Source organism: Trichomonas vaginalis, chromosome III, assembly GCF_026262505.1.
Source record: "Trichomonas vaginalis G3 chromosome III, whole genome shotgun sequence".
NCBI classification, from domain to species: Eukaryota; Parabasalia; order Trichomonadida; family Trichomonadidae; genus Trichomonas; species Trichomonas vaginalis.
This window is the reverse complement of record NC_067205.1, coordinates 8,515,987-8,535,360: the sequence shown is the minus strand read 5'-3', so window position 1 is coordinate 8,535,360 and position 19,374 is coordinate 8,515,987. Positions and strand designations below refer to the sequence as shown.

The following is a 19,374-nucleotide window of genomic DNA, read 5'->3' as shown; positions in this document are numbered from 1 at the left end:
TTTTCTCCATGTAAACTTAAATTTTAATTTTTACCACTAAAATGCAATATTTCAACAAATTAATGAGTAATAATATTTTAATTTATAATAAATATTATAAATCTCCTCAATTTAATGTAATTATTGTATTAATTTTTGTTGAAAATATAAAATCTTCAAGTAAATGATGTGAATTTAATATTTTTAGAATGTTGTTTAATTGTACTATATTATGCATGTAAAATTTTGTTACAATACATTTTATATGGGATCCCCATTGCCCAATTGAGAGAAAATTGAGAGGTGGGATTGGGCTAGCCCAATTCAAAATATCCCAGGTGGAAATAAAAAAATTAACAATTCAACATAAAAAAGCATCTTAAATAATAATGATAAAAAAAATTTTGTATGAATTTCAATCAAATTTGTTTTTATTCAACTTAAGAAATCACTTCATTAATGAAAGAAGTCGGGTTCACAACATATCCCGATCTTGAAACGAAACAACATGTTTACATGCGATATAAACATGAAGGTAGTCCCAAGTGGTATGTTAAATGCAATGAACTTGTGACACGATCTGATGGTGTAGTTTGCCGGTGTTCAATGCAAGAACAAAGGGAGGATCATTATAAAAACTGGCTTAAGACTCATGTTCACACATGCCAGGCCGGAGAAGCATTATCGCAGCAAACATTACTTGACTACTACAATAAAGGTAAACAGCCAAATGATCCAATGTTGGATTTATCGAATGTATACGATGAAATGACCATTTTTACCGGTAAGTTCAACCTTGCCTTAGACACATTTGCATCCCCAGTGTTGTGCATGAAAATTCGGTTCACTTCACTTCTGACAAAAGTGACAAGTTTACATGGCAAAAATAGTTTACATGGCAAAAATATATAGGGTATTTTTTTTAAAAGTAGTTATCTTTATATATAAAAATAAAACTTTTGATATATTTGAGTAAATGATTTATTAATTTATTTATTTATTTTTTTTAAATCAAATCATATAAATATATATATATATAATAGTGAAATAGAACAAGAGATAATTATTGATGATTAAATTGTAGACGAGGATAGAAGTTTAGATAAATTAATAAAATTAGTGTGGAATCAGACAAATTTCGGGTTGTTTGGGAAGGAATTGTTGGCTATGATGTACTGATCATGAATCAGTACATCATAGCCAACAATTCCTTATACAAAGTTCAAAAACTTGGGTGCAATCAGTTCTGATTGCACCCAAGTTTTTGAACTTTCTCGAGGGAATGGAAGGGTAAGAGGTATACATTATGAATATATACCTCTTACCCTTCCATTCCCTCTCTGACAGCGGGAAACTTTGTCTGAATGTTAAACTATTCAGACAAAGTTTCCCGCTGTTTGCGAAGGAATTGTTGGCTATGATGTACTGATTCATGATCAGTACATCATAGCCAACAATTCCTTATACAAAGTTCAAAAACTTGGGTGCAATCAGAACTGATTGCACCCAAGTTTTTGAACTTTCTCGAGGGAATGAAAGGGTAAGAATTATACATTAGACACAATCACTGGCTCATATGCTCCTATTCTGAATCTAACACTATGCAAATTTATACAATTTCTCCACAAATCTTACATTCATTTTAATTTCAACGACCATTATTACCACAAAGAATCTTACCTTCCCTACAAAATCTAACTATCTATCAATTTAAAAAATGTTACAAAATATTAAATGAATTTTTTTTCTATACGTAATTTAAAGTTCTTAAACTCTCAGCATCAGAATATCCTTACATAGCTTAGCTATATATCGTATTACTTTATGAATAAAAAAATTATTTAAATTATAATAAAATGTTTATTCGTATTTTTACTTTATTTTAGTTACGAGGCTGTATTTCGAACTCAGGATTTGGGTTTAAGTCCTTTGTCCATTTAGGACCCTGGTCCCAAATTGATTTTGGAGTAGGTTTTCCACCGAAAAGATCTTTAAGAGCTGTATGAACCCATACTGTGTTGTATTCTTCTATTGCGTTTTATACGAACTTTTATAATATAATTCTTAGATAATACATCCGATATGTAAAGTGTCAAAAATGAAGTGAACCGAATTTTCATGCATTACACCCAGAATTCACGCATGTTGCAAAGATTTTCATTATGTTCACAATATATCAAATGATGAACAAATACAAACAACTTCAGTCAGCTAATATCAATCCGGAAAAACTTGCTGACAAATTATATAAGCCTATTACACGTGATGAGATCCGAAATAGAATGATTGCTATTGCTAACAGCATACACCTTGCTAAAGTTCTCGAATTCGCCAAAAAAGCATACACTTGTGTCGCCATCGATGAAGGCAAGACATATGATTACCACAATCTTGATTTTGTCTTAACAAATCCGTTGGAGCAAATGAAGCCATACCCAGTAGAGGCGATAGATATGAAGGATGGCCAGACAAGTCAGGATTATAAATCCGCAATAACAGCAGGATTTAACAGAATTGACATTAGGAAAGTCAAGATAGGTAGTGTGGTAGTTGACGGAGGACCAGCACAGTTAAAATGCTTCAAAGATACTTGGAATGATTCATTCTATCATGACAGAGATCCAAAATACTACAAGATATTGCTTATTCCCTGTTTGTGTCACAGAATCCACAACAGCTATCAATATATTGCTGGCAAGAACAACCAGTTACAAAGTTTAGTAAAGGATGTGCACAGAATTGCAGAACTTTGTCGCATTCATGCTGACGATATAGGTGCACAATGTCCACAGCATGTATCCACCAGATGGATATATGACTATAATATATGTGTCTTTATTCTTAAGTACGAAAACAAAATCAAGCAATATATAAATGTAGATCACGATAAAATCGTACAATTGAAAGATTGTTTAGCTGTTCTTAAAAAGCTAATCTTAGTATTCGAATCGGATAAGGCATTGTTGGCAAATTGTTACATTTGGCTTCGTAAAGCCATATCAGCTCTCAATCTTTTGACATCCAATTTGCATAATGCATTCGGATCCATCTTGGCATCTTCATTAGATAGCTATACCTTGGACTCTGACTTTGGTGGGCTATGGTGTTTGACATTCTCTCTCACGCCGAGAGGAAGGTTCTACTTCCATAGAAAGTTTGTTAAAAACGAAGAAGTAGAAGATTTGGCCGATCCCTTGAGTTCCTTTCAAAGTGAGCATATTCCTGATAAAGATCCGGCAGAAGATTTACAGGACATTTACATGGATTCTATTTTTGAGGAAGGTAACACAAACGCTGTAATTGATGTAACAGATGAAGGCACATTTCGTAGAATTGTCGAATCTGATGATCAACTTAGGCTTACATTGCAAGATGTACGCGAGGATAATCATCAGACTGCCGAAAATGATCTAACAGCAGCTAAAGATTACCTCAAGCGCATTTTGGTTCAATTCCGATTGAACGAAAGACAAAAAACGCTTGTACTCTCGTTATATAATACGTTCATCAATAAGGAATCAGACATCTTTGAGAACGATCTGATGGACGAGGCACAAAATTATGCTTGGGAAGAGATCTCGCATAGAATTGGAGAAAAATCCATCCTTGCGGAAATAGCATTACGCTTGTTATGTTCATCTCCTTCGGAGGCAACATGTGAACGTAATATCAAAGCACAAAGGTTAGTTTTGAACGTTAGGCGGTTAAGATCCAAGAAAAACTTGTTAAATAGCCGTCATATCTTAATGGCAACTAAATGAAATAAACATTTTGTTATTATTTATTTTTCAATATTAAATAGCCATTTTCTTCACAAATATTTCAATGTGTTTTTACAACAATTTAACATTCAATAATTTATAATGAATCGTTCTCTTTCATTAAACATTAATTAAAACCTCCGGTCATGAATATTTTTTTGTTATTATTATTTTGTTGTTGTGCATGAAAATTCGGTTCACTTCACTTCTGACAAAAGTGACAAGTTTACATGGCAAAAATAGTTTACATGGCAAAAATATATAGGGTATTTTTTTTAAAAGTAGTTATCTTTATATATAAAAATAAAACTTTTGATATATTTGAGTAAATGATTTATTAATTTATTTATTTTTTTTAAATCAAATCATATAAATATATATATATATAATAGTGAAATAGAACAAGAGATAATTATTGATGATTAAATTGTAGACGAGGATAAAAGTTTAGATAAATTAATAAAATTAGTGTGGAATCAGACAAATTTCGGGTTGTTTGGGAAGGAATTGTTGGCTATGATGTACTGATTCATGATCAGTACATCATAGCCAACAATTCCTTATACAAAGTTCAAAAACTTGGGTGCAATCAGTTCTGATTGCACCCAAGTTTTTGAACTTTCTCGAGGGAATGGAAGGGTAAGAGGTATACATTATGAATATATACCTCTTACCCTTCCATTCCCTCTCTGACAGCGGGAAACTTTGTCTGAATGTTAAACTATTCAGACAAAGTTTCCCGCTGTTTGCGAAGGAATTGTTGGCTATGATGTACTGATTCATGATCAGTACATCATAGCCAACAATTCCTTATACAAAGTTCAAAAACTTGGGTGCAATCAGAACTGATTGCACCCAAGTTTTTGAACTTTCTCGAGGGAATGAAAGGGTAAGAATTATACATTAGACACAATCACTGGCTCATATGCTCCTATTCTGAATCTAACACTATGCAAATTTATACAATTTCTCCACAAATCTTACATTCATTTTAATTTCAACGACCATTATTACCACAAAGAATCTTACCTTCCCCTACAAAATCTAACTATCTATCAATTTAAAAAATGTTACAAAATATTAAATGAATTTTTTTTCTATACGTAATTTAAAGTTCTTAAACTCTCAGCATCAGAATATCCTTACATAGCTTAGCTATATATCGTATTACTTTATGAATAAAAAAATTATTTTAAATATAATAAAATGTTTATTCGTATTTTTACTTTATTTTTAGTTACGAGGCTGTATTTCGAACTCAGGATTTGGGTTTAAGTCCTTTGTCCATTTAGGACCCGTGGTCCCAAATTGATTTTGGAGTAGGTTTTCCACCGAAAAGATCTTTAAGAGCTGTATGAACCCATACTGTGTTGTATTCTTCTATTGCGTTTTATACGAACTTTTATAATATAATTCTTAGATAATACATCCGATATGTAAAGTGTCAAAAATGAAGTGAACCGAATTTTCATGCATTACACCCAGAATTCACGCATGTTGCAAAGATTTTCATTATGTTCACAATATATCAAATGATGAACAAATACAAACAACTTCAGTCAGCTAATATCAATCCGGAAAAACTTGCTGACAAATTATATAAGCCTATTACACGTGATGAGATCCGAAATAGAATGATTGCTATTGCTAACAGCATACACCTTGCTAAAGTTCTCGAATTCGCCAAAAAAGCATACACTTGTGTCGCCATCGATGAAGGCAAGACATATGATTACCACAATCTTGATTTTGTCTTAACAAATCCGTTGGAGCAAATGAAGCCATACCCAGTAGAGGCGATAGATATGAAGGATGGCCAGACAAGTCAGGATTATAAATCCGCAATAACAGCAGGATTTAACAGAATTGACATTAGGAAAGTCAAGATAGGTAGTGTGGTAGTTGACGGAGGACCAGCACAGTTAAAATGCTTCAAAGATACTTGGAATGATTCATTCTATCATGACAGAGATCCAAAATACTACAAGATATTGCTTATTCCCTGTTTGTGTCACAGAATCCACAACAGCTATCAATATATTGCTGGCAAGAACAACCAGTTACAAAGTTTAGTAAAGGATGTGCACAGAATTGCAGAACTTTGTCGCATTCATGCTGACGATATAGGTGCACAATGTCCACAGCATGTATCCACCAGATGGATATATGACTATAATATATGTGTCTTTATTCTTAAGTACGAAAACAAAATCAAGCAATATATAAATGTAGATCACGATAAAATCGTACAATTGAAAGATTGTTTAGCTGTTCTTAAAAAGCTAATCTTAGTATTCGAATCGGATAAGGCATTGTTGGCAAATTGTTACATTTGGCTTCGTAAAGCCATATCAGCTCTCAATCTTTTGACATCCAATTTGCATAATGCATTCGGATCCATCTTGGCATCTTCATTAGATAGCTATACCTTGGACTCTGACTTTGGTGGGCTATGGTGTTTGACATTCTCTCTCACGCCGAGAGGAAGGTTCTACTTCCATAGAAAGTTTGTTAAAAACGAAGAAGTAGAAGATTTGGCCGATCCCTTGAGTTCCTTTCAAAGTGAGCATATTCCTGATAAAGATCCGGCAGAAGATTTACAGGACATTTACATGGATTCTATTTTTGAGGAAGGTAACACAAACGCTGTAATTGATGTAACAGATGAAGGCACATTTCGTAGAATTGTCGAATCTGATGATCAACTTAGGCTTACATTGCAAGATGTACGCGAGGATAATCATCAGACTGCCGAAAATGATCTAACAGCAGCTAAAGATTACCTCAAGCGCATTTTGGTTCAATTCCGATTGAACGAAAGACAAAAAACGCTTGTACTCTCGTTATATAATACGTTCATCAATAAGGAATCAGACATCTTTGAGAACGATCTGATGGACGAGGCACAAAATTATGCTTGGGAAGAGATCTCGCATAGAATTGGAGAAAAATCCATCCTTGCGGAAATAGCATTACGCTTGTTATGTTCATCTCCTTCGGAGGCAACATGTGAACGTAATATCAAAGCACAAAGGTTAGTTTTGAACGTTAGGCGGTTAAGATCCAAGAAAAACTTGTTAAATAGCCGTCATATCTTAATGGCAACTAAATGAAATAAACATTTTGTTATTATTTATTTTTCAATATTAAATAGCCATTTTCTTCACAAATATTTCAATGTGTTTTTACAACAATTTAACATTCAATAATTTATAATGAATCGTTCTCTTTCATTAAACATTAATTAAAACCTCCGGTCATGAATATTTTTTTGTTATTATTATTTTGTTGTTGTGCATGAAAATTCGGTTCACTTCACTTCTGACAAAAGTGACAAGTTTACATGGCAAAAATAGTTTACATGGCAAAAATATATAGGGTATTTTTTTTAAAAGTAGTTATCTTTATATATAAAAATAAAACTTTTGATATATTTGAGTAAATGATTTATTAATTTATTTATTTATTTTTTTTAAATCAAATCATATAAATATATATATATAATAGTGAAATAGAACAAGAGATAATTATTGATGATTAAATTGTAGACGAGGATAAAAGTTTAGATAAATTAATAAAATTAGTGTGGAATCAGACAAATTTCGGGTTGTTTGGGAAGGAATTGTTGGCTATGATGTACTGATTCATGATCAGTACATCATAGCCAACAATTCCTTATACAAAGTTCAAAAACTTGGGTGCAATCAGTTCTGATTGCACCCAAGTTTTTGAACTTTCTCGAGGGAATGGAAGGGTAAGAGGTATACATTATGAATATATACCTCTTACCCTTCCATTCCCTCTCTGACAGCGGGAAACTTTGTCTGAATGTTAAACTATTCAGACAAAGTTTCCCGCTGTTTGCGAAGGAATTGTTGGCTATGATGTACTGATTCATGATCAGTACATCATAGCCAACAATTCCTTATACAAAGTTCAAAAACTTGGGTGCAATCAGAACTGATTGCACCCAAGTTTTTGAACTTTCTCGAGGGAATGAAAGGGTAAGAATTATACATTAGACACAATCACTGGCTCATATGCTCCTATTCTGAATCTAACACTATGCAAATTTATACAATTTCTCCACAAATCTTACATTCATTTTAATTTCAACGACCATTATTACCACAAAGAATCTTACCTTCCCCTACAAAATCTAACTATCTATCAATTTAAAAAATGTTACAAAATATTAAATGAATTTTTTTTCTATACGTAATTTAAAGTTCTTAAACTCTCAGCATCAGAATATCCTTACATAGCTTAGCTATATATCGTATTACTTTATGAATAAAAAAATTATTTAAATTATAATAAAATGTTTATTCGTATTTTTACTTTATTTTTAGTTACGAGGCTGTATTTCGAACTCAGGATTTGGGTTTAAGTCCTTTGTCCATTTAGGACCCTGGTCCCAAATTGATTTTGGAGTAGGTTTTCCACCGAAAAGATCTTTAAGAGCTGTATGAACCCATACTGTGTTGTATTCTTCTATTGCGTTTTATACGAACTTTTATAATATAATTCTTAGATAATACATCCGATATGTAAAGTGTCAAAAATGAAGTGAACCGAATTTTCATGCATTACACCCAGAATTCACGCATGTTGCAAAGATTTTCATTATGTTCACAATATATCAAATGATGAACAAATACAAACAACTTCAGTCAGCTAATATCAATCCGGAAAAACTTGCTGACAAATTATATAAGCCTATTACACGTGATGAGATCCGAAATAGAATGATTGCTATTGCTAACAGCATACACCTTGCTAAAGTTCTCGAATTCGCCAAAAAAGCATACACTTGTGTCGCCATCGATGAAGGCAAGACATATGATTACCACAATCTTGATTTTGTCTTAACAAATCCGTTGGAGCAAATGAAGCCATACCCAGTAGAGGCGATAGATATGAAGGATGGCCAGACAAGTCAGGATTATAAATCCGCAATAACAGCAGGATTTAACAGAATTGACATTAGGAAAGTCAAGATAGGTAGTGTGGTAGTTGACGGAGGACCAGCACAGTTAAAATGCTTCAAAGATACTTGGAATGATTCATTCTATCATGACAGAGATCCAAAATACTACAAGATATTGCTTATTCCCTGTTTGTGTCACAGAATCCACAACAGCTATCAATATATTGCTGGCAAGAACAACCAGTTACAAAGTTTAGTAAAGGATGTGCACAGAATTGCAGAACTTTGTCGCATTCATGCTGACGATATAGGTGCACAATGTCCACAGCATGTATCCACCAGATGGATATATGACTATAATATATGTGTCTTTATTCTTAAGTACGAAAACAAAATCAAGCAATATATAAATGTAGATCACGATAAAATCGTACAATTGAAAGATTGTTTAGCTGTTCTTAAAAAGCTAATCTTAGTATTCGAATCGGATAAGGCATTGTTGGCAAATTGTTACATTTGGCTTCGTAAAGCCATATCAGCTCTCAATCTTTTGACATCCAATTTGCATAATGCATTCGGATCCATCTTGGCATCTTCATTAGATAGCTATACCTTGGACTCTGACTTTGGTGGGCTATGGTGTTTGACATTCTCTCTCACGCCGAGAGGAAGGTTCTACTTCCATAGAAAGTTTGTTAAAAACGAAGAAGTAGAAGATTTGGCCGATCCCTTGAGTTCCTTTCAAAGTGAGCATATTCCTGATAAAGATCCGGCAGAAGATTTACAGGACATTTACATGGATTCTATTTTTGAGGAAGGTAACACAAACGCTGTAATTGATGTAACAGATGAAGGCACATTTCGTAGAATTGTCGAATCTGATGATCAACTTAGGCTTACATTGCAAGATGTACGCGAGGATAATCATCAGACTGCCGAAAATGATCTAACAGCAGCTAAAGATTACCTCAAGCGCATTTTGGTTCAATTCCGATTGAACGAAAGACAAAAAACGCTTGTACTCTCGTTATATAATACGTTCATCAATAAGGAATCAGACATCTTTGAGAACGATCTGATGGACGAGGCACAAAATTATGCTTGGGAAGAGATCTCGCATAGAATTGGAGAAAAATCCATCCTTGCGGAAATAGCATTACGCTTGTTATGTTCATCTCCTTCGGAGGCAACATGTGAACGTAATATCAAAGCACAAAGGTTAGTTTTGAACGTTAGGCGGTTAAGATCCAAGAAAAACTTGTTAAATAGCCGTCATATCTTAATGGCAACTAAATGAAATAAACATTTTGTTATTATTTATTTTTCAATATTAAATAGCCATTTTCTTCACAAATATTTCAATGTGTTTTTACAACAATTTAACATTCAATAATTTATAATGAATCGTTCTCTTTCATTAAACATTAATTAAAACCTCCGGTCATGAATATTTTTTTGTTATTATTATTTTGTTGTTGTGCATGAAAATTCGGTTCACTTCACTTCTGACAAAAGTGACAAGTTTACATGGCAAAAATAGTTTACATGGCAAAAATATATAGGGTATTTTTTTTTAAAAGTAGTTATCTTTATATATAAAAATAAAACTTTTGATATATTTGAGTAAATGATTTATTAATTTATTTATTTATTTTTTTTAAATCAAATCATATAAATATATATATATATAATAGTGAAATAGAACAAGAGATAATTATTGATGATTAAATTGTAGACGAGGATAAAAGTTTAGATAAATTAATAAAATTAGTGTGGAATCAGACAAATTTCGGGTTGTTTGGGAAGGAATTGTTGGCTATGATGTACTGATTCATGATCAGTACATCATAGCCAACAATTCCTTATACAAAGTTCAAAAACTTGGGTGCAATCAGTTCTGATTGCACCCAAGTTTTTGAACTTTCTCGAGGGAATGGAAGGGTAAGAGGTATACATTATGAATATATACCTCTTACCCTTCCATTCCCTCTCTGACAGCGGGAAACTTTGTCTGAATGTTAAACTATTCAGACAAAGTTTCCCGCTGTTTGCGAAGGAATTGTTGGCTATGATGTACTGATTCATGATCAGTACATCATAGCCAACAATTCCTTATACAAAGTTCAATTTTCATATTTCATGTATGTAACTCTCTAAAACTATAAATCTGATTTTCATTTGGCAGATCCACTTCTTGTCTTTCCATTTTTTTTTGAATCAATTTATACAAATAAACTTATAAAACACAAAATTATTATTTTATAATATAATTCTTAGATAATACATCCGATATGTAAAGTGTCAAAAATGAAGTGAACCGAATTTTCATGCATTACAGTTATTATTATTTTGTAATTTAAAATCTAATAATATATAAGAGTAATATTTATTATTTTACATTTTAATTCGTTATGATAATCTTTATATTTACAATTTATAAAGCACCGATCCACAGATAATATAGTTCAGTGGTAAGAGTCATAGTATAAGCCTTAAGTTCCCCAGTTCGACTCCGGGGCCTTTTCGCTTTTTTTCTTTTTAGATTTTTTTCTGAAGTTTATTTTTAAGGTTCTCGCTGGCGACCCCCCGTTCACCAAAAAAATTTTCGATTTTTGCTGGCGACCCCCCTTCGCTCGATATTTTTTTTGTGAACGGGGGGAGGTCGCCAGCAAAAAAAAAGATGTCAAAATTTATCCCAAAAATTTAAAAAAAATCGAAGAAAGTGCATCCCAGGGATTATAAAATTTAAGTTTTCACATCTCTAGATTGGAATACTTCGATTGTACAATCGATAAAATCGGTAATTTGTGATTTCATCTAATGTTGTATATGGAGGTGGATAAATAAGATTAAATGTGAATACAAAACTATTTGACCGCTTTCCTGTGTCATCAACACTTGAAATAATGATTTCGTTAGATCCTTCTTGGAATTGATCATTAATATTAATAGGAATTGATGATGTGAATATGTGCTCTGAATCGTTTTTGATTTTGATTGTTTCATTCTTTATGTTATGATTATTAAGTAATATAATAACAATGACAGAACCTAAACAATCAAGATCCTTTACTGTTCCCGATATGCTAAGAGTTAAATTTTGATAAAGATTATAATCTGATTTTGGCTGTTCTCTGATATTCAACACCGGAGCATTAAATTTGTATGTGAAGTCAATAATGATGATATTTGATTCCTTATTATTCGAATTAATACAGTATATTTCAAATTTATGATCACCTTCATTAAAATTATTAGGAAATGTAAAACTATAATGCAATATTGAAAAACTATCAATTGTCATATTAAAAGGATCATCCTTACTGGAATCCAAAATAATATAGATTTTAACTAGACCTGAAACATCAATATCTGTGATATTGTAATCAATAATTATGTCGAGATCTTTGTTTCGGTAGAAAACATTTTTGCTAACTGTTGCAGAAATGATAGGTTCATTAAATTTAAAACTAAAATTATAACTCCTTTTATATGATATCATTCTATACTCATCTTCAAGAAAGACTAAAAGATTGTGATCTATTTCAGTTAATTTTGGAATTGGAATATTGATTGTTGATGTATAAATATTGGTATTCGTAATTTTAATTTCTTTAACTGATTTAATTTCATCAGCAATTTGATACTTTATGGAGAGATTAACTGCTCCAGTATAATCAACAAATGATATATTAATTGGTATAACTGTATCAATATTGTAGCGATAAACATTGGAATCTCTAATTACATTGAATTCAACAATCTCTGGTTGAGAAAATTCAATGCTGAAGCTGAATGTTGCTAAATTATCTTTATTGAACGAATCAATTGCTTTGATTGTAATATTGTTATTACCTTTCAATAGTTCTGATGATATTGGAATTTCACAATTGAAATTTTCATCTTCATCAATATCATCGATTTTTATTGAATGAAATTGTTTGAAAACAAAATCATCGAATTTATAATGTAATGAAACATTTCCGAGATTTATATCACTTAAATGTCCTGAGAGTGAAATATTGTTATCTTTGTTTAAAAAGTATGTTGACTTTGGTTGATTTGTGATTGTTAGATTAGGTGTTGATAGAGAAATAATGAATTGAATTGTTAATGTATTTGATTCTTCATCATGTGAATTAATTGCTGTAATGTTAATATAATAATTTGTATCATAATTTAATGTACTGATGTTAACTGATATTTCCACTGGTTTTTCGTCTCCAACATTATACAATGAGCTATTTTGATTTGATATTAGATTTCTATCTTCATTATATATTTCTTTAATTAATTTAAACTTTCCTGATCTTCTTTCATCTTTGTATTCGATATTTATAGGGATATATTTATCGACATTAAATGTTAATGGTATTTTAATGCCTTTGTTTAGTATAATTTTGGGTTTATTTTTAATATACTTGAAACAATAAATTTTTTCTGGTGAAGTTTTTTCAAGGTTATCAACAGCATAAATATTAATACAATGAATTGTATCAGAAGGTTCAAATGTTGATAAATCTATATTTAATATGACATTTTGATATGAATTGTTATTAAGTTCATATAATTTTGATTCTGTTATTGAATTCGTGTTTTGATCAAAGTAATATTTCACATGAAATGACCCTGTTGCATCTTCATCTTTAACATTTAATAATAAAGTCATTGTTTCATTGATTCCTTTAACAAATATTGAAGGATTTGATTCGGTGTTTGTTGTATTAATTAAAATTATTTCCGGGGAAGAACTATCAACAACTGAAAAACTTATATTTTTTGTATCTTGATTTGAATCATTTGTTATTGCAATACAGGAAAGAGTATAGTCTCTAATATCAAGTGACATTATATCAATATTATATGAATTTCGTTCTGTTTCAGATGTTAAGGTCAAACTCATTGAGTCAGATATTGATGTTCCTAAGATAGAATAATTAAATCTAAATTCTTTATGAGGAACGTAACTGAAACTAACAGTTAAAGATATTTCTTTATCAATATTGTGTTTAAACTCGTTCTTATTTAATACGATTGAATTGATTGTTATGTTTGGAGGAATGTAATAATAAAACGGAAATACTTGGGTATTTGATATTTTTCCATCATCATCAATAGCAATTATATGCAATGAATGATTTCCAGTTGCAAGGTTACTAATATCAATACTACAAAAATCAATTGTGTGTTCTGATGATGTTTTTTCAAAACTTGTTAATATTGAATCAAATTGATTATCATTTTCAAAAGTATATTTCAAGATGATATTTTCTGAATCATAATCTTTGACAACAACTTTAATTTTAATTATAGAATTAATATTATGAATATAAGTACTTGGTTCCACTTCATAACTTAAAATTTCTGGTTTACTATATGTAAAGTTGAAACGATATTCTACAGTGCTTGAGCTTTTTCCATTTATTTCTTTTGCATGAATCTGAAGAAGATATATATATTCTCCTGTAATTGTTTTGGAATTTCGTATGGTAAATAAAATGTTTTGCTTATTTCTCCATTCATTTGACAATAAAATGAATTCTCATTACTAACATCTACAATTGAATAATATACCTTCAATGAATCAACTTTGTTATAATCAGTGACTTTCATATTGATGTTTAAACTATCGTTGATCCCGCGAATGTATATTGGTGGATTGTATGTATCATAATTGTCAATGATTTCAAGTTCCGGTGTATTGTAATTGAACGTGAATTGATATGATGAAAGTTCATGGTATTTATTGTATGAATCAATGGCTCTGATTGTTAATGAATGTGAACCTTCGGAAAGTGTTTGATCAATAGGAACGTTTTCTGTAAATGATTTAGTTTCGGTAACACTTCCGATGTTTAATAAATGAAATTCTTGAAATTCATTATTATTATCATATTTGTATTGTAATCTTATTTCACCAAGATTACTATCTTTGACATTGCCTGAAATAGATATAAATTGGTCTTTGGTTTTAGTGTATGATAAAAGTGGTGTTGTTGTGATTGTTAAAACTGGAGATGAAAGATGAATAATAAATTGATGAATGATATAATTTGTTTCTTCAGAATTTGAATTAATTCCTTTGATTTCAATTTTATATTGTTTTTCATATGTTAATCTATTAATATTAACTGCGATTGTTGTTGATTTTTCAGTGGATGAATCAATATCAATTGGTAAATTATTTTGTGAAACAATATTATTGTTATTATTAATGTCATAAATATTGGTGTAAATAGTCAATCGACCATTTCCTCTGGCATCGCGATAAATAAGTTTGATATCAATTGTTTGATCTACCTGATATGTAAGTGATGTTTTCATTTCTTCTTGTAATTTGATAATTGGATTAGTCATGTATTTGAAATAAAATACTTGATTTGTTGATTGTTTTCCTAAGTTATCTTTAATATAAAATGAAATAGAATGAACTGTTTCATCTGATGGAGAAATTAATGAATTTGAGATACTAAAAGATTTTCGATACCATGATGCATCATTGATATTATATGAATCATCTATTTTTGTAAATGCACCGTTATCAAGCGAATGATAAACTGAAAAACTTCCTTTTCCATCTTCATCTCGCATTTGATATTCAATTGAAATTTCATTTGTTATTCCTTTGTAATATAAGGTCGGATTAGATGATGATGTAGTAGTCAAAATTTGGAGTTCAGGTGATGAACTTTCAATGATTTTAAATGGAATCTGATCTTCTACTGATTCGGCTCTAAATTTAATATAATGCTCTCCAATACTAAGGGTTGGAAGAGCTATAATATATCGTATTTCTTGTGGATCTGATGTTAATGAAATTGTCGTTTGTGTGCTTAATGAATCAATGCCATATGAAAATGAAAATTCTTTGTTTGTTTGAAATGAAAATTCAATTTTGAATTCAATATTGTCATCAATTCCTGATTTGTATTGTACTTTTGTTGTATATTTTTTATTTATTGTAAATTTTATTACTGTAAAGCTAAATTCATAAATTGTTCCATATCCTCCATTTCTAACACCTCTAAAATAAAGTTTGTGAGTTCCAACATCGTAATTGTTAACTGGAATATCTACAGAAAATGTATGAGTGCCTGAGAATGTCTCATCAAAGAATTTTGTGGCGTATTGATAGTTATCAAGATCACCATTAGTTGAACATTCTGTCATATAGTAAGCTTTTGTATTACGTTCACCTGCTCCATTATCTATTGTCCCTGTTACTGATATTGAATTTGTTCCTTCAACGAATGAAATATCGTTTTGATTGAATCTAATTAAAGGATGATATTCTAATAATTTTCGTTTATTATCCTGATATTTAAATAAATATGTGTTGTTTGGATCAAGTTTTATAATATCCGAATCAAAATTTAAAAAATAATTTGATAAGTTATCTCTTGTAAGTGTGATATTCTTGCATGATTTTATGTTAACTGTATCATTTATATATGCAGAATTGATATTTAAGGTTGAATTTGAAAGAGATAAAAAATATTTGCTTTGTTCAAAGAATATTTGATAATTAAGTTTGATAATATGATCTCTATTGTCATTGTTTACTACTTTATAAAACATTGATTCTTTATTTTGCTCCAAAATAAAATTGCAACCCGATATTCGAAAAAAATCAGAGTTCTGTTTTTTGATGTTATAATGTTGATCATCCACACAAGCTGTAACTTCTATATTTGTATCAATCAAAGTCGAAATTTTGGCCAGTAAAACGATCAATTTCATTTGAAAATGGCACATTTTTACTTCAAAATGAATCACGGAAAATGTCTTCTCAAAATGAAGATTAAATGAAGAAAGAAAAAAAAAGAAAATTTCATTGAGAGAATCTGAAAAAATACATTCAATTTTAATGGTTGAAAATTAAATAAATAAATAAATAAAATCATGATGACTTGCTTAGTTAATTTTTCAAATTTTCAAGTGTTTTGAAAATTTTACATTTTCTCAGAATTTGAAAGTAGTAGCGGTTTTCACTATGTCATTGTTATTATGTATCAACATATATCTATTATAATTACAAAATTTTACAAACAGGAAAAAAATAATTAAATTGAATAAATAATAGCATGTTAGTATATTTCACTAATTAACTAAAGCCATCATTAACGGATCTTCGTTAACGGATGCTTCACAAGATATTTCTGATGAATTATCTTTTTGATCATAAACAACGTCATCATCTGATAAACAAAAATCTGTATCTTCGTTCTTTTGAGTAAACTGTATACAATTTTCAAAAATTGAATTTAATTTGCATTTACTTTGATTCTTTGAATCGGATTTTGTATTTATTATTGTGTTACATACGGAATGTAATTTTGTACGAGGCGAAAAGGTAGGAGATGAAGAATTTTTTTCTTCTTCAGATTTCTTCAAAAATGAATCAATAATCATTGTATCTGTATTAGGCTGTTGAAATGGATTGTCTGGCATCGGGATTTTTGTATTTTTATGTGGAGATTTTGGAATTTTAGGGGTAATTATATTTTTCGTAACATTATCGCTCTTTTGAACAAAAAATTTCATGATATCTGGCGTTTTTTCTTTTATTTGTAGCCTAAGTATTGTTGTATCTTTTGATTTATTATCGAAATCTTTTGCAATTTCCCTTGGAGATTTTGTAGCTGTTAATTTCTTTGGTTTTGGAGCAACTTTTGCTTTTGGTTTGTTACGTCCAAACGTAAATTGAGAATAATCAACGTAAAATTGCGAAATATAAAGAGCTTCTATCCAATTTGGCGATACAACAGGACAATCTGGTTTGTCCTTAGATTTAATTGCTTTTGGAGAAATTACAAAGTCGGCTAAATCACCGACTGATCCATGCATTTGGTGAATCATGTGAGTTAATGATCTTGTTGTATGGTCATCAAATCCAACAAACTTAATAGTTTTATTTCGTAAAAATAAATTCATTCGAGTTTTAGTATTGAATGGCCATTCAAAAGGATCAATGCCAAATGTAGTGCATTGTTTAAATGCAAGAGGAGAAAGAATTATGCTAGTAGTTCGATAAATTAACGATACTTCATTTGGTTTAACGATCAGAACTTGAGATATGCTTTTATCAGTAGTTACTTTAGCGCCAGGAAAGAATTGAGAAATGACCTCTTGTAATTCTCTGGTTTCGTTCTCTTTTAGCAAAGGAGAAAACCAGATGAAGCGCATTTAAATAAACGGTCACCTTTTAAAATTCATAAGTTTACAATAAAAAAGAATCAAAAACCATTTAAGGGAATGTACATTTGATGAATTATATACGACTTTTGACGAGGGTTTTTTCTGAGAACCAATCGGAATTCAAAGAAAATATATAAAAATAATATCTGGTGATAAAATAAATTACGATATATTTCATATTGAGTTTGTATCCTTTAATTAAAGTGTTTTTGCAATCCAAAGAAAGATAATTATTCATTAATTTCTCTAAATTTTGGATAACGAATGCATTTATTCATAAAGGGCAAACTAGTGGCATTTGTGTATATATTTTGAATATATTATTCTACTAAAATTCGTGGTCCATATCAAAAATATATTAATGATAATGATTGTCCTACTATTGATAGTTATTTTATCCATATCATCACTTGTGTGTTGTTAATGGCTCAAAAGAAGCAGAAAAGTGCATTGATTTCATCTTAATTTCATTTAAAATAAATTGGAGCGCTTAAATTTTCAGGAACACAATATTGTTTGCTTATCTATACACTGCGATCAAACTCTTGTCCGTCAAGTTGAAGCGGGTTTCTTTCAAGGATATTGAAACGTTCGGTGTAATAGTTTAATTAATAAATATCATTTTTCATACGCACTGGTAGAAATCTATGATTAATGCTGTTCATAGAGCAAGCATATTCGTATTTATATCCAACAGATCTTGGAGGAGTGAATCGTATCAAAGAAAAATCTGAAAATTATGTATATTCGCATTTTGATTTTCTTTAACAAATCTATCAAATATGATGCAGACTAATACTTTTATTGATGAACTTACTCATTTAGATTATATTCAATAAATGAAAACTTGATTTAAATAAAATAAAAAAAATTAAGTAAGCAAGAATACAGAGAGTCAATGCTTAAGTTGAGGTTTCAGAAAGTCAACTTTAAAATAAAAATAATTTTATTATGTCAACTTTAAAATAAAAATAATTTTATTATATCAACTTTAAAATAAAAATAATTTTATTATATCAAACATTTACAACATTGGGCAAAACTTGCATTATGTTGTGCATTAGAGATTAAATGTAACGTTATCCATTCAGTGCGAATACAGAAAAAATTGTTATTGTGGTAATTAATGAGCGAATATAAAATAATTGATCACCAAAACAATAACTATGCGTGTCGTGAAAAGTGAAATTTTTGAAAGGAAGACAGAGATTTTCAATAATATATTCGCACATTTCGAATAAAATAAAATTCGAAATAACAAAAGAAGAAACTACAAAGTATCAAAAAATTCTCTCAATCTATATTAATCCAAAATGTCTTTTACAATTTTAATTTTTTGAATGTTCGAAAAAAAAATATGAATATTGGGATGGATCAGTCACCATTTTATATTGAGAATGGATCAGTAAACTTTTTATGTCATTGAATTTAATATATTTTCATCATTAAATTTCCCTTTTTTTCATGAGAAAAAATAAATTTTAGTGAAAATTAGAGAATGAAAGA

At 30.1% G+C, this 19,374-nt stretch overlaps 9 protein-coding genes across 9 annotated transcripts, besides 8 other annotated features; 6 read left to right on the top strand and 3 right to left on the bottom strand.

Annotated features, from left to right (window-relative positions):
* Nucleotides 1–438: 438 nt before the first annotated feature.
* Nucleotides 439–891, top strand: TVAGG3_0665520 (uncharacterized protein; the record flags this gene model as incomplete). Its single annotated transcript, XM_001330160.1, has 1 exon — nucleotides 439–891. One exon carries the CDS (start codon nucleotides 439–441, stop codon nucleotides 889–891), a length of 453 nt encoding a protein of 150 aa, XP_001330195.1.
* Nucleotides 892–1,106: 215 nt separating this feature from the next.
* Nucleotides 1,107–1,536: a mobile genetic element.
* A 284-nt stretch (nucleotides 1,537–1,820) lies between these two features.
* Nucleotides 1,821–1,863: a mobile genetic element.
* A 1,376-nt stretch (nucleotides 1,864–3,239) lies between these two features.
* Nucleotides 3,240–3,740, top strand: TVAGG3_0665490 (uncharacterized protein; the record flags this gene model as incomplete). The annotated part of the gene is made up of 1 exon (XM_051242155.1): nucleotides 3,240–3,740. The coding sequence occupies one exon, from the start codon at nucleotides 3,240–3,242 to the stop codon at nucleotides 3,738–3,740; it is 501 nt and encodes a 166-aa protein (XP_051088742.1).
* A 476-nt stretch (nucleotides 3,741–4,216) lies between these two features.
* Nucleotides 4,217–4,646: a mobile genetic element.
* A 286-nt stretch (nucleotides 4,647–4,932) lies between these two features.
* Nucleotides 4,933–4,976: a mobile genetic element.
* A 278-nt stretch (nucleotides 4,977–5,254) lies between these two features.
* On the top strand, nucleotides 5,255–6,022 carry TVAGG3_0665460 (ribonuclease H-like family; the record flags this gene model as incomplete). Its single annotated transcript, XM_051242154.1, has 1 exon — nucleotides 5,255–6,022. A coding segment is annotated over one exon (768 nt), but the record flags the coding sequence as incomplete, so codon positions are not given.
* Nucleotides 6,023–6,352: 330 nt separating this feature from the next.
* TVAGG3_0665450 (uncharacterized protein) lies at nucleotides 6,353–6,853 on the top strand (the record flags this gene model as incomplete). The annotated part of the gene is made up of 1 exon (XM_051242153.1): nucleotides 6,353–6,853. The coding sequence occupies one exon, from the start codon at nucleotides 6,353–6,355 to the stop codon at nucleotides 6,851–6,853; it is 501 nt and encodes a 166-aa protein (XP_051088740.1).
* A 478-nt stretch (nucleotides 6,854–7,331) lies between these two features.
* Nucleotides 7,332–7,761: a mobile genetic element.
* Nucleotides 7,762–8,046: 285 nt separating this feature from the next.
* Nucleotides 8,047–8,091: a mobile genetic element.
* Nucleotides 8,092–8,368: 277 nt separating this feature from the next.
* On the top strand, nucleotides 8,369–9,360 carry TVAGG3_0665420 (ribonuclease H-like family; the record flags this gene model as incomplete). Its single annotated transcript, XM_001288632.2, has 1 exon — nucleotides 8,369–9,360. A coding segment is annotated over one exon (992 nt), but the record flags the coding sequence as incomplete, so codon positions are not given.
* A 106-nt stretch (nucleotides 9,361–9,466) lies between these two features.
* TVAGG3_0665410 (uncharacterized protein) lies at nucleotides 9,467–9,967 on the top strand (the record flags this gene model as incomplete). Its single annotated transcript, XM_001283354.1, has 1 exon — nucleotides 9,467–9,967. One exon carries the CDS (start codon nucleotides 9,467–9,469, stop codon nucleotides 9,965–9,967), a length of 501 nt encoding a protein of 166 aa, XP_001283355.1.
* Nucleotides 9,968–10,448: 481 nt separating this feature from the next.
* Nucleotides 10,449–10,797: a mobile genetic element.
* Nucleotides 10,798–10,895: 98 nt separating this feature from the next.
* Nucleotides 10,896–10,940: a mobile genetic element.
* A 491-nt stretch (nucleotides 10,941–11,431) lies between these two features.
* On the bottom strand, nucleotides 11,432–13,339 carry TVAGG3_0665380 (uncharacterized protein; the record flags this gene model as incomplete). The annotated part of the gene is made up of 1 exon (XM_001299301.1): nucleotides 11,432–13,339. One exon carries the CDS (start codon nucleotides 13,337–13,339, stop codon nucleotides 11,432–11,434), a length of 1,908 nt encoding a protein of 635 aa, XP_001299302.1.
* A 752-nt stretch (nucleotides 13,340–14,091) lies between these two features.
* Nucleotides 14,092–16,248, bottom strand: TVAGG3_0665370 (uncharacterized protein; the record flags this gene model as incomplete). The annotated part of the gene is made up of 1 exon (XM_001299302.1): nucleotides 14,092–16,248. The coding sequence occupies one exon, from the start codon at nucleotides 16,246–16,248 to the stop codon at nucleotides 14,092–14,094; it is 2,157 nt and encodes a 718-aa protein (XP_001299303.1).
* A 494-nt stretch (nucleotides 16,249–16,742) lies between these two features.
* TVAGG3_0665360 (BRCT domain family) lies at nucleotides 16,743–17,856 on the bottom strand (the record flags this gene model as incomplete). Its single annotated transcript, XM_001299303.1, has 1 exon — nucleotides 16,771–17,856. One exon carries the CDS (start codon nucleotides 17,854–17,856, stop codon nucleotides 16,771–16,773), a length of 1,086 nt encoding a protein of 361 aa, XP_001299304.1.
* Between the last annotated feature and the right edge of the window lie 1,518 nt (nucleotides 17,857–19,374).